The sequence below is a fragment of the Rhinoderma darwinii genome, chromosome 5 (assembly GCF_050947455.1).
Source record: "Rhinoderma darwinii isolate aRhiDar2 chromosome 5, aRhiDar2.hap1, whole genome shotgun sequence".
Classification (NCBI taxonomy): Eukaryota; Metazoa; Chordata; class Amphibia; order Anura; family Rhinodermatidae; genus Rhinoderma; species Rhinoderma darwinii.
Window position 1 is genome coordinate 245,761,381 of NC_134691.1, and position 15,000 is coordinate 245,776,380.

The window sequence follows — 15,000 nt, forward strand, 5'->3', positions numbered from 1 at the left end:
GTATGTATGAGTGTATGTATGTATGAGTGTATGTATGTATGAGTGTATGTATGTATGAGTGTATGTATGTATGAGTGTATGTATGTATGAGTGTATGTATGTATGAGTGTATGTATGTATGAGTGTATGTATGTATGAGTGTATGTATGTATGAGTGTATGTATGTATGTGTGTATGTATGTATGAGTGTATGTATGTATGTATGTATGTATGTATGTGTGTATGTATGAGTGTATGTGTGTATGTATGTATGTATGTATGAGTGTATGCATGCATGTATGCGGGCATGCATGCTTGCGGGTATGCAGGCATGCATGCAGGTATGCGGGCATGCATGCAGGTATGCGGGCATGCATGCAGGTATGCGGGCATGCATGCAGGTATGCGGGCATGCATGCAGGTATGCGGGCATGCATGCAGGTATGCGGGCATGCAGGTATGCGGGCATGCATGCGGGCATGCATGTATGTGGGCATGTGTATGTATGTATATATGTGCATGTATGTATGTATGTGTATATGTGCATGTATGTATGTGTATATGTGCATGTATGTATGTCATCATGTATGTGTATATGGTCATGTATGTATGTTGTCATGTATGTGTATATGTGCATATATGTTTGCATGTATGTATGTTTGCATGTATATGTGTGCATGTATGTATGTTTGCATGTATGTGTATATGTGCATGTTAGTATGTATGTTTGGATGGATGTATGTATGTATGCATGCATATTTGTTATGCATCTATGTATGAATGTATCTATGCATGCATGTATGTTTGCATGTATATTTGTGCATGCTTGTATATTATTGTATGTATGTATGTATGTTTGAATGTATGTTTGTTTGTTTGTATATATGTCTGTATGGCCATGTATGATACTGTCTGCTGGCGCCCTGTATCTAAGTCAACTTCGCGGCAGGCTTCTATACATGGCATAACAGTATCACACATGAAACTGAAACTAAGCCTACGACATGTTTATTTCTTTTTTTATATATATATATTTTTTTATTTTACAGGTTTGGTGTTTGGACTACGTCTGTTTCGAGGACTACTTCGATGACTTTTTTATTTCTACAATGAGGGTTGTTTTGGGGGTGCTTTATTTCAATAAAATATTTTATCTATATCTGTCTTTTCTTTTCAAGTTTTATTACTACCACTTTAGTAATGACCACGGACTGAGTGACAACGTCCATTACTAAGGGGAGGCTTAGGCTGGGTTCACACGACCTATTTGCAGACGTAAACGAGGCGTATTATGCCTCGTTTTACGTCTGAAAATAGGGCTACAATACGTCGGCAAACATCTGCCCATTCATTTGAATGGGTTTGCCGACGTACTGTGCAGTCAACCTGTCATTTACGCGTCGTCGTTTGACAGCTGTCAACCGACGACGCGTAAAAATACAGCCTCGTCAAAAGAAGTGCAGGACACTTCTTTCAGACGTAATTTGAGCCGTTCTTCATTGAACTCAATGAAGCACAGCTCAAAATTTACAGCTGTCAGAGAAGCCTCGCAAAATGCAAGGAGCAGCATTTACGTCTGAAATGAGGCAGCTGTTTTCTCCTGAAAACAGTGTCTTTTCAGACGTAAAAGCCTGCTACCGTGTGCACATACCCTTAGTGTTAGCCGGTGCAGAGGCTAACACTAACCACCATTATTACCCCGGTACCCACCACCACCAGGGGTGCCGAGAAGAGCCAGGTACGATCCTGTACCCGACCATCTGTTGTGATGGTCGGGCCCTGGGGCGGCCGCAGGCTGGTGGTATGAGACTGGGAAGGGCCAAAAACAGTGGACCTTCCCACCCTTGTAATGCTAGGCTGCTGTGTTGTATCTGGCTGGTTATACAAGTGGGGGGGACCCCACGTCAATTTTTTTTACACACATACATACCTTTAGCGGAGCGCAGACTTCTCCTCGCGACGGGTGCCTTACACTGCATCTACTGCGCATGCGCCGAGATGCGCGTTCACGAGTAAATGACATCCTCTGCTCAGGACGCAGAGGATGTCATTACGCATGCGCGGCCACCGCTAAAAGGTAAATAGCGGTGGCCGGGAACCTAGGCAACACGCAAGAAACAGAGGGACTGACGTGGACTTCTATCAAGAATGGCAAGAAAACGACATCGCTGGGCGACGGACAGGTAATTAGAAAACTTCTTAACTCTACATGGGGGAGCTTCCTAGCTACATTTAAGAAGATGGGAATAACCCTTTAATGCTGTATCACACAGAAGAGGTGTGTGCGTTCAACAGTAACAGTATGTTCCTATTGTCAATGGTGTGATTATCCCTCCACCTGTGTAATAGAGGGGTTACACATTTTTATTGTAATCCTGCCCTGTAATACGATCACTGCTGAAATATGATCGATAAAATAGGAAATGTCAGCCTATTGTGAGAGCTCAATGGCCAGTGGGAAAACTGAAATATATATATATTTTTTTTATATAGGTGACATGAAAAACTTACGAAAAATAAGACTAAAACATTTATAATAAAATACAAAAATATACATGTTTCACATATAAAAAGTATTTAAACAATAGGTCTATACATTGCCATTAAGAAAAGAAATCCAGGAGTGTTATAATCTGCACAGTGTGAACCCAATCTTAGGTACCCATGGTGCAAGCAGAAATTTAGAAATTACAACATATTAGAGAACTGCTTTCAAAGCAATCCCCTAATATAATCTTTAACCCCTTCCCGACATTTGACATATCCATACGTCATAGCCGGGTAGGCGGAAGCATGGAGCGGGCTCACGGAGTGAACCTGCTTCATAGGATGCGGGTGTCGGCTGTACGTTACATCCAACACTTCACAGTAACGAGCGGTATCACGCTCGAGCGAGATCCCGCTCGTTAAACCAGTTCAATGCCGCGGTCAATAGCGTCCGCGGCATTTAAATCGTTAGAAAGATGGGGCGACCCCCTCTAGCACCCCATCGCCCCCCCGCAATGCAATCGCGGGGTGGCGATGGTTGCTATGGCTGCCAGGGGGCCAAATGAAGGTCTCCAGGTCCGCTATGTTTGTGCTCCTACTAAGCCCTGCCCCTGGCAGGGCTTAATAGAAGCCTGTCAGAAAGACGATATTACTGCAATACATTAGTATTGCAGTATATAGTGCAAGCGATCCAACGATCGCTGGTTGAAGTCTCCTTGGGAGACTAGTAAAAAAAAAAAATATATATATATATATATATATATATATATATATATATATATATTTTATTTTTTTTTAATAAAATTAAAGTGTTTAACAAGTTAAAAAAACATAAAAATTTCCCCATTTTGCCCCTAGAGCGAAGTAAAAAATAAATAAAACGTAATTGGCATCGCCGCATCCGTTAAAGTCTGAAGAATCGCTATTTTCTGTTTACCTCATCTCCCTAAAAAAATTGAAAAAGAAGTGATCAAAACGTCGCATGAACCCCAAAATAGTATCATTAAGAACTACTGCTTATCCCGCAAAAAGTAAGCCCTCATACCACTTAAATCGACGGAAAACAAAAAAAAAAAAAAAACTTATGGCGACAAAAAATAAACTAACATTTCTTACACTTTGTTTTTTACTTGTAAAAGTAGTAAAATATAGAAAAAACAAAATCATATATTTATATTTATTTGGTATTGCCGTAATCGTATTGACCCGCAGAATAAAGTCAACATGTTTTAATTGCACAGTGAAATCAATAAAAACGAAGCACAAAAACCAAATGGAGGAATCACTGTTTTTTTTAATTTTCTACCCCACAAATAATTTTTTTTCCGTTTCCTAGTACATTATATGGCACAATAAATGTTGCTACGAAAAACTACAAATCGTCCTGCAAAAATCAAGCCCTCATAGAACTATATAGACGGAACAATAAAAAAAAGTTATGGCTTTTGGAAGGTGGGGAGGAAAAAACGAAAATTAAAATCTGAAAGTTGTTTACGACGGGAAGGGGTTAAAGTGACTCAGAGGTGGAGCTTCATTTTAAGGCTTCTCTCTGGGTAAAAGATACAACTCAAAAGGGGTTGTCCAGGTTGGGGGCTGTATTTTATACTGAAACTATAGGATAGGTCATCAAGTATATGATCGGTGGGGGTCCGACACCCGGACCCGACTAACCAGCTTTTCCAGCTAAATTTGGGCCGTGCTGCAGCTCTGTCAAGTGATTAGGAGCAGGGCTGCAGTAACCTAGCATGGCCGCTAGACAGTGGGTAGAGGATTCTGCTTCCAGGACCGACCCCTGCATAGCTTCCTATGCTCGGAGGCAGCCAGTACAGCTAGTCATTGTGGGGTCCAGGTGTCGAACCCCCACCGATCATATATTGAGCTTGTCTAGTTTTGTATTTTCCCAATTTATTTCAATAACAGGTTTCCTTGTTCTGCTGGCTTCCTGTGGTCCGAGATGTACGCTGTCTAAAAAATACAGAACGGAGCCAGCTCTGTTAATGCTATGGACAATGTGCAGGACAGGCCACACGTCGGCGGAAAAAGGAAGTCTGCTAATGAAATACATCGTGAAAAAGATATATTAAAAAATGTTGCATCCACAGTTGTTCCTTACCATCACATTCCCAGTATCGCCTCTGTTGTGCCAACTTCTGCATACGGGACTTCACAGAAATTACACCGTCATGTTCCTCAGGGTTTGAGCTTGGCTCTTCTTTTTTTAAATTAGATCTTGGAGGAGACGGAGCATTAGATATTACTTGCATGTGTGCGGCAGTCTCAGAAGTATCATTAGTTATTACTGGGCTTTTTGGCGGTTTGTTTTCTCCCTCTGATGTTTGCGTTTCAACATTATCAGAACAGCGTCTTTTTGATGGTGATGGTTTTGAGCATGGTTTAGCTGAAAAGACAAAAGGTTGTTGCCACTTATTTTTTGATAGTATTCCAGCAGAATAGTGTTGATATTTCATACATGAAGTGCAATTGTAATTTGGAATTCCGATTGTAGAATAGCTCATTTGGGGTCTAGTAGCATAGTAGCAAGAAAGAAGAAAAATAGATAAATGTGAAGCTTGTTATACATTGGTAAACGAAGGCTCAGTTCACATTGCGCATTTGGCGTATACTATAGTTTAACTGGGGCCGGATGAATGCCAGGTGCTGCCGAATCCACCTTTCTGGCAGCACCCGGAAGGAAGGCGGCCGGGGGTATGTCTCGCTGTCAATTGTATCTGCGTCCTCAGGACCAGTTACACGTAATTCTGAAGCACGGAAACATCAGCTCCCTGCTTCAGAATTAGTACAGAGAGTAGGAGAAGAGAGAGCTCGTCGAGGACTCCCAGGGCAAAGGGCTACTTTAAGCGCTGTGCTCGGGGAAGCCATTGATGTCACTGTCCATATATGCCGACCTAGATGGCAGACACCCGAACCCTTTTCGGTGGACTATTGTGGTAAAAACGCCTCCAGGGAGGGGCTGCGCGCCGCCGCCTCCAGGGAGGGGCTGCGCGCCGCCGCCTCCAGGGAGGGGCTGCGCGCCGCCGCCTCCAGGGAGGGGCTGCGCGCCGCCGCCTCCAGGGAGGGGCTGCGCGCCGCCGCCTCCAGGGAGGGGCTGCGCGCCGCCGCCTCCAGGGAGGGGCTGCGCGCCGCCGCCTCCAGGGAGGGGCTGCGCGCCGCCGCCTCCAGGGAGGGGCTGCGCGCCGCCGCCTCCAGGGAGGGGCTGCGCGCCATCCCCTGCCACGGCATTGCTAACCTAGACGCCCCTGTCCATATATGGACAGTGATGTGAATGGCTACTCCTTGAGCGGAATCCCCATTGCCGACTCTGGCCGTTTATTCCGCTCCAGGAGCCCCTAGCGTCAATGTCCATATCCCGACAGTAACCACAGGGGTTTCCTCTATGAGCGGAATACCCGGCCAGATCATCGTGAACAGGGATTCCGCTGAGTCATATATCCATATATGGACAGTGACGCTCCTGCACAGGTCCAGCGCCGTACGGAGCCACAACTGATGTCCCCCTGCACCAGGACAGATCCCATAGAAAGCTATGGGATGCGTTCTAGCATCAGTTTCCCTCCGGCTGTTCTGCAACATGCTGGAGGGAAACAGACAGGAGCAACGGACATATGTGAACGGCCCCTAACAGCGTTATGGCAGCACATACCAGCCAGACATATGGGAAAATAATAATCTTTGGGCATGCGTCCAACCTATAGAAATCTATAAAAATATTTGGCATACATGGCGAACGCAGTGTAAATAGAGCTTCACAGTCAACAAAATAATTAATAAAAATATTATGGAGAGAGAGAGAGAAAGAAAGAAACACAGCACACCTCAAAACACTGCAGATCAGGCCATGTGCACGTTACCCAAAATAAGGATGAATCAACTCCTTGAGCCCTTATTCACACGACAGGGTTTCCCGGCCGGGTGACGGCCGTTCATAAATCGGCCGTCACAACTGCATTAGGAACAATAGACCCCTAATGGGGCTATTCACACGATCGATTTTTTTGACGGCCCGGGATGCGTCCCGAGTGATGGCCATGTATTCCATCGCTCGCGCTCTCTCCTCCTTCTCACAGTGCAGAACGCATGTGAGGAGGGTCTTTTTTTGCTCCCAGTAGGAGTCGGAATCCGCGGCCGGGGATTGGGGATTCCGCTACAGGAGGAGTGACCAAACTGTCCATATATCGACACAGCGACGTCACTCACTTCTGAAGCGGAATCACCGACCTGTGGCCGGGAATTCCTCTCCAGGAGAAGTCAGTGACTTCTCCTGGAAGGGGGGGGGGCTGGGTGGCATTACCTACCAGGGGGGCTGGGTGGCATTACCTACCAGGGGGGCTGTGGCATTATCTACAGAGTGCTGTGTGTGGCAACAAATTGAAATGAAATTCATCCGATTTTAAAATGGACAGGGAAAAAAACTGATGCAAAACGGGTCAAAATCGGGCGTTAAAAACGCCAACACGGCCCGGAACGGATGCAAAACGGATGCAAACCGGCCAGGAAAAACAGCCCAAAACGGCCGTTTTTATCGGCCGACACTCGGACTTTGTCGTGTGAATGAGGCTTGACTTGGAATGAATAGAAGGGATGTAGACTAAGTTACAGCACCAGAACTTCAAGATGAATGGAGATGTCGGTTTAGTCACCAAAAAGTGAGCGATGTTTCGGTTCATAACTGGAACCTCTCTCAAGCATAATCACACACATACACCATACAAAGAAAGCAGTGCTTTGGCAATTCAGTTGCAGCCCTATGGATCCCGACTTAGCATCCAAATAAAGTATACAGGACAAAGAAATGGCAGCACTCCAGGCAAGAATAGTGAACAAAAATAATACATTTTTATTCACCCATCTGCAACATTTCAGCTCAACTCACTGGAGCCTTGCTCTAGCAATATATGATGATGTGCTAAGAAGTATATAAGAGATAGTTGATACAATCCCATTACATAATTAGTGTAAAATTCATAATACATAATCAAAATTAAGTGCAGTCCATAAATCATAATTCCAACCAAACCGTATTGTAAAAAATGTGCATAAATATCAGTGTATTATAACATTCACACCCTTGTGCAAATATAACTTCATGAAACTCATTTAAATATTTATTAGTGTACAGCTGTACATATTCTTAAAGACTACTGCTGCAAGGTTGTTTTTTTTTATGAAATCATTGTTTCAGGCGATTAAACCCTTAATACCGAAGGTATTTTAAACCTCAATGACCGAGAATTTTTTTTAAGTTTTTCCATTGTCGCATTCAATGATCTATAACTTTTTTTATTCTTGTGTCGACATGGGATAAGGACTTTTTTTTTGCGGGACAAGTTTTATTTTATAATATCACCATTTTGGGGTAAATATAATTTATTGATTAACTTTTTAATAGCTTTTTTAGTGGGGTACGGGGAAAAAATGAAATTTCGCCATTTGTTTTGCATCTTAATTTTACACCGTTTACCGTGTGGTATAAATAACTTTATTCAGCGGGTTGTTACGATTGCAGCAATACCAAATTTCTATGGATTTTTTTGTAGGTTTTCCTACTTTTACACAGTAAAAAACACATTTTTTTTTTTAAATTATTTGCTTTTGTATCGCCATATTTTTTAAGAGCCATAACTTTTTTATTTTTTGACCGATGCAGCTGTATGAGTTTGTTTTTTTGCTGGATGACTTGTAGTTTTTATTGGTACCATTTTGGAATGGATTCGACGGTTTGATCACTTTTTATCAAATTCTTTTGAAGGCAGGATGAACAGAAAACAGCAATTCTGGCGTTGTTTTTTATTATATTTTTTTACGGCGTACACCGTGCGGGTTAAATAATGTAATCATTTTATAGTTGGGTTCGTTACAGATGTGGCAATACCAAATATGAGAGACTTAACTTTTTTTCCATAAAGTATTTTGTAAGATGAAAAAGTGTTTTTTTTATTTTATTTTTTTTACTTGGGACATTTATTTCAAACGTTAACTTTTTTTTAACCTTATTTTTAGTCCCACTAGGGGACTTTACTGTGCAGACTTCTGATCGCTATTATAATACACTGCAATACTTCGGTATTGCAGTGTATTATTGCCGGTCAGTGTAAAACGGACAGGCACCTGTTAGGTCATGCCTCCGGCATAGCCGAATAGGCAATTATTAAAGGCAGACCTGGGGGCCTTTGTTAGGCCCCCAGGCTACTAAAGAACTCATCGGTACCCCGCGATGCACGCGGGGATGCCAGTGGGATGAGAGAGGGAGCACCCTCCCTCTAAAATTACTCAGATGTGGTGCTCACTATTCAGCACCGCATCTGAGGGGTTATATATGATCGGAGACCACTGCTACTGGTCTCCGATCATTGCCCAGAAGCCCGAGGCTGTTACTAACCTATCCAAGCGATTCTGAGACAGTTTTCTCGTGGCACATAGTACTTTATGTTAGTGAAAAAATTTGGTCGATAAATTCAATATTTTTTGTGAAAAACACCAAAATTTTGAGAAAATGTGTTATACCACACAAAATTGTTGCTAATTAACATCCCCCATATGTCTACTTTATGTTTGCATCATTTTTTTTTTTAACATCCTTTATTTTTCAAATATCCGGAAGGGGTTAAAGAGGCTCTGTCACCAGATTTTGCAACCCCTATCTGCTGTTGCAGCAGATCGGCGCTGCAATGTAGATTACAGTAACGTTTTTATTTTTAAAAAACGAGCATTTTTGGCCAAGTTATGACCATATTTGTAGTTATGCAAATGAGGCTTGCAAAAGTCCAAGTGGGTGTGTTTAAAAGTAAAAGTCCAAGTGGGCGTGTATTATGTGCGTACATCGGGGCGTTTTTAATACTTTTACTAGCTGGGCGTTGTGTATAGAAGTATCATCCACTTCTCTTCAGAACGCCCAGCTTCTGGCAGTGCAGACACAGCCGTGTTCTCGAGAGATCACGCTGTGTCGTCACTCACAGGTCCTGCATCGTGTCAGACGAGCGAGGACACATCGGCACCAGAGGCTACAGTTGATTCTGCAGCAGCATCAGCGTTTGCAGGTAAGTAGCTACATCGACTTACCTGCTAACGCCGATGCTGCTGCAGAATCAACTGAAGCCTCTGGTGTCGAGGTGTCCTCGCTCAGCTGACACGATGCAGGACCTGTGAGTGACGTCACAGCGTGATCTCTCGAGAACACGCTGTGTGTTTGCACTGCCAGAAGCTGGGCGTTCTGAAGAGAAGTGGATGATACTTCTCATCAGAACGCCCAGCTAGTAAAAGTATTAAAAACGCCCCGATGTACGCACATAATACACACCCACTTGGACTTTTGAAAGCCTCATTTGCATAACTACAAAAATGGTCATAACTTGGCCAAAAATGCTCGTTTTTTAAAAATAAAAACGTTACTGTAATCTACATTACAGCGCCGATCTGCTGCAATAGCAGATAGGGGTTGCAAAATCTGGTGACAGAGCCTCTTTAAGCATTTTTTAAATGGACTTCTATTACAAATTGTTTAGACCAATACAGTTTCTATATATGTTCTATAGTTAGAAGCTGTATCGTTCTCTGCGAGCTGAGCTATCATCAACTTAGATGTTCATCGACAAGTGATCGATATTATAGTGGTTCTGTCCGTTAGACACACACAGGACCCGCTCTCAGACAAGCCATCAGTTAGGGTATGTTCACACGAGCACATCCGTTGCGGCTGAAATTACGGAGCTGTTTTCAGGAGAAAACCGCTCTTGAATTTCAGACGTAATGGCATGTGCAGGCGTTTTTCGCAGCATCCATTACGGACGCAATTGGAGCTGTTTTTCTATGGAGTCAATGGAAAACGTCTCCAATTACGTCCCAAGAAGTGACATGCACTTCTTTGATGCGGGCGTCTTTTTTACGCGCCGTCTTTTGACAGCGGCACGTACAAAAAATGACCGTCGGCACAGAACATCGTAAAACCCATTCAAATGAATGGGCAGATGCTTGCCGACGCTTCCAAGCAGTATTTTCGGCTGTAATTCAGGCGTATAACGCCCAAATTACGTCCGTAAATAGGGTGTGTGTACCCAGCCTTAAAGGAACAGTGTCATCACAATTTTTTTTTTAATATGTTAAAGATGTTAGTGCTTTATTAAAAACGTTTATATTTATTTGTGTGTTTTTGTTTTACTTTTGCTTATTTTTACACTTTTTCTTCCCTATGGGGGCTGCCATTTTTTTTCCATTTCTGTATGTGTCGATTAACGACACATACAGACATGGAATACGGCAGCCACAGTCCCATAGGAACTGCGAACGGGTCCCGTCCCATCCACTTCTGTGTACGCCGTCTGTGTGGGAACTGCGCATGCGCCGCTCCCACACAGTCCAATTTGAAATGCGCGCCGTCCGGCGCCATTTTCCTGTGGACCGGAAGTCGCGGCCGGACAGTAAGATTACTACTTCCGGTCGCGGCTTCCGGACTTGTGCACTTGGACCAGCGGCAGCAGACGGAGCGGACGGGCCGGAGGGAGCCGCGGCGGCAGGAGCAGGTAAGAGATTTCTATGTATGTTCGTGTTTGTGTGTGTTTACTACTGCATGTAAACCTACTACACTGTGTGTTAGCTCAAAAAATGGCGACACACAGTGTAGGAGGTTAGACCGTTCAATCCCCTCGTTTATCCCGGCACAAGCCAGGATAAAGGAGGGGGGGATTCTCAGAGCTCACTAGAGCGAGTGCTTTTTTCCCAATTTTGCAGCAAAAAGCAATGTGGTTGCTTTACCACATGCAATGCTGCAATTTTGGGGAATAGCTCCATCTAGTCACCAGCAATAGGAAATATTATAAATTAGAATCTAATTTATAATATTTCCTGACTAAAAAAAATTTGAACAATGTTTAATCACCTACACACTAAATGTTTAATAAAAAAAAACAAAACATGTTTTGCTGGCAACACATTCCCTTTAAGCTGAGCTGACGGAATCAGCACAAAGTGAACAATACAGCTTCTATGTATAGAGGATAGAAGCTGGATCAGAAGAAAAAAAAAGTCAATTTAAGTATTTTTTATTTTAACATCACCTAAAACTAAATTTAACAAAAAAAACACCACATGTACATAGCCTTTAACTCCTGACCGACATTTTAGGTATCCACACGCCAAAGTCGGATAGGGGAAATATGTAACGGGCTCACGGAGTGAACCCGCTCCATACGATGCCGGTGTGTGCTGTATGTTAAAGCCGACACTTCAGAGTAACGAGCGGCATCGCGCTCGAGCGCGATCCCGCTCGTTTTACTTGTTAAACGCCGCGGTCAATAGCGACCGCAGGATTTAAAAGTTACAAAAAGGGGGTTGACCACCTCTAACAGCTCATCGCGCCCCCCGCAATGCGATGGTTGCTATTGCTGCCTGGCGGCCAAATGAAGGCCCCCAGGTGCGCCATATTTGTGCTTCTATTAAGCCCTGCCTCCGGCTGGGCTTAATAGAGGACTGTCAGAATCATTATATATTGCAATACATTAGTATCGCTGGGGGGAATAAGAAAAAAAGTAAAAATGAGTAAAATAAAAGGTTTGTTTTTTTTATGTAAAAAATAAAAAGTTCCTTTTCCCATTTTCCCCCTAGAACACCGTAAAAGAATAAATAAACATAATTTGTATCGCCGCGTCCATAAAAGTCTGAACTATTACAATATATCATTATTTAACCCGCACGGTGAACGGAGTAAAAAAAAATGTAAATGCCAGAATCTCACTTTGATCAAAACGTCGCATGTACCCCAAAATGATATCATTAAAAACTGAAAAAAATAAGCACTCATACCACTTAAATCGACGAAAAAAAAATAAAAAAAAGTTATGGCTCTCGGAATTTGGCGATAAAATAAATTATTTTTTACACTTAGGTTTTTACTTGTAAAAGTAGTAAAATATAGAAAAAACTATATATATTTGGTATCGCCGTGATCGTATCGACCCACCGAATAAAGTTAACATGTTGTTTTAATTGCACAGTGAATTGTGTAAAAACGAAACGCGAAAAACTATAGAGGAATCGCTGTTTTTTTTTCATTTTCCATTCCACAAATATTTTTTTCCCCCGTTTCCTAGTACATTATATGGCACGATAAATGGTGCTATGAAAAACTACAACTCGCCCCGCAAAAATCAAGCCCTCATAGGACTATATCGATGGAAAAATTAAAAAATAAAAGTTATGGCTTTTGGAAGGTGGGGAGGAAAAAACGAAAATGAAAATCTGAAAAAGGGCTGCGGGCGGGAAGGGTTTAATGTTGCTTTTGTTTTTGCCAATATCATCTGGAGTACTGCCATTTTTCATATAATACAATTTTTTTTTAATTGAAAGGAGTCATGCTTTCTCTCACCCAAGTGCATAAAAAGCGCAGGGGTGCCACACAAAAAGTGCACAAGGATGCGGTCTATCGCAGCCCTATCAAAAGAGAGAGGCCCCACATAACCATTCCCCGAACCTCCAAACCGTTGGCCTAGAGGATCGATGATCCCCCCCTTGCCAATGCATAGGGAGACCCAACACTCCAAGGCTACTACCTGGGCTGCCACCCCAGTGTTCACCTTGGAACCTGCATCTGGTTTGCACCTCCCCTCCGAACATATTTTCCCCCTAGACCTTGGAAGGGTCCCAAAAGGGTGCCGCATCCAAAACTCCTGTGACAAACACACAGTGAAACACAAAATTAAATAAGCGGATGCATGTGCGCTGTGATACAGCCTGGACATCGGCCAGGAATAAAAAAAATCCTCATCACCCAGCCAGAAGGCCGGGAGAAAAAAGGTGCGTGTTCAAATAGTGTGAAAGACAAGACAAGTGCGTGCAAATGTGCCTACACTCTGGGAGAACCGCCTTCGTAATCGTGGTATCTCCGTGGTCAGGTAGATACTATCCTATATTCTAATAAAAACTTCAAGGGATAATGTCATCATTATGTACCTTCTTCAGCCGCTTTTGGGGGCTGACAATTTGTCTCTAGAAGAGGTTCTCTTGGTCTCTTGGTTACCGCTACTGCCCACGCACCAGCGGTTGGTCTGTCGGCCATTTTCTTCTGAAGATTCTCTCTTCTGGCTCTCGTCCTTTCAAGCAATTTCTATTGAAACATAATTTTTTTTAAATAAATATATATATATATGAAAATAAGATGAATATAATGACTAAACACAATTGTAATTTACTTTTATTAAAAATACTGTATCGTGGTGGGGGCGTGGCCCGCGAAGGAGCTGGACAGATGCAATTGATGTGAGCTCCTACTCATCTACCCCTATCCGGATCCATCCTCCTCTCCACACTGCTCTTTGCCAAATTTTATAAATGCGATCTACAGACCAACCCGAAGCTGCGGCCTGGATTTTCGGCCGCCGCTGGAGAGGGCCAAGCTCTTCACTCCCGGGAGTCCTAAGTCTGTGGCCCAACCGATTGCTGCCCCGCCTGGCCTCAGTGATTCCAGCTGCTCGGTATCCCACAGGCGGCTCCTCAGCAAACTGAGCGCCATCGTCGACAGGCGCCATCTTCAGATGCCGACCTGTGACTCCTACCAGTCATCATCACCCACCTGGAATCAGATATGCTGTGGGGACAATTTGGGACTTTCTCTGCATGAGGCTGGAGAAATTAATCAGTGGGTCCTAGTGTCAGTGCTGGATTCTTGGCCTCAATTTTGACAAGGCTACAATGACTATTGTTCCCCCCCCCCCCCCCAAACCCGCTCATTCTACAAGGAACTGTTCTGACTGGTTGGGACTGTAGCGCACCAAAAATGTCTTAAAGTGGCATCTATGAGGACCTCTGGGGGTGGTACCTAACAAAGCGGCCACATTTTACCTAGGCTCGGGTCCCAGGTCCTTAAACGAGCTTTGCAAATCGCAAGACCACGATTTCAACCCCACAAACCGTGGTAGTGTTAGCAGGTGAGCTGGGCACGACAGACCTTTATTCCCCTGGGTCCAAGAACTACATCGCCTTCACTGCCTTGGCGCCATCAACCGCCGGTCATTTTACACGTCCCCACCAGACTCCCCGCCAAACCACTTCCCCCACATCAGCGGAACCTCCAGAGTGCGTCCGACAGACCTCATATACTTGCCGGGCAAGACTAGCACCACGACGCCGAGAGACTTTTGCCGCCATTACCTCACGCCCAGACGCTTCACCTTCATACTCTCCCCCGCCCAGCCCTGGTGAGAAGTTACTCCCTGAACAAATCCAGGCAGCTGCAGTGGCACAGGAAGTCTATCGACTGCTAATCCCAATGTTTGACAAGCGCTTGGAAGCACTGCATCCATCAATAACGCCTTGTCTCAGATTACCTCCAATTCCCAAAGACTGGGAGAAACAGAACAACGAATCAGTACCTGTGAGGCGCCATCCATACTCTACAACAATCCTCCACCCAACAGGACTCACAGATGCAGCTCATGCACAACCGATTAAGACCTTGAAAATAGAAATAGAAGCAACAGACGCCTCATTGGTATCCCGAGTCCGTCAAAGGGTACAACCTATTCTCAT

The 15,000-nt window shown here is 43.8% G+C and overlaps 1 protein-coding gene across 2 annotated transcripts in view; it reads right to left on the reverse strand.

Annotated features, from left to right (window-relative positions):
• ANLN (anillin, actin binding protein) overlaps positions 1-15,000 on the reverse strand; it is a 214,696-nt gene that overhangs the window by 169,420 nt on the left and 30,276 nt on the right. For both annotated transcript variants that reach the window (XM_075827026.1, XM_075827024.1), the window contains exons 2-3: positions 13,426-13,579; positions 4,580-4,864 (exon numbers count right to left, since the gene is read on the reverse strand). In XM_075827026.1, coding sequence (XP_075683141.1) covers positions 4,580-4,864; positions 13,426-13,579 — 439 coding nt within the window. The remainder of the gene's footprint in view (positions 1-4,579; positions 4,865-13,425; positions 13,580-15,000) is intronic.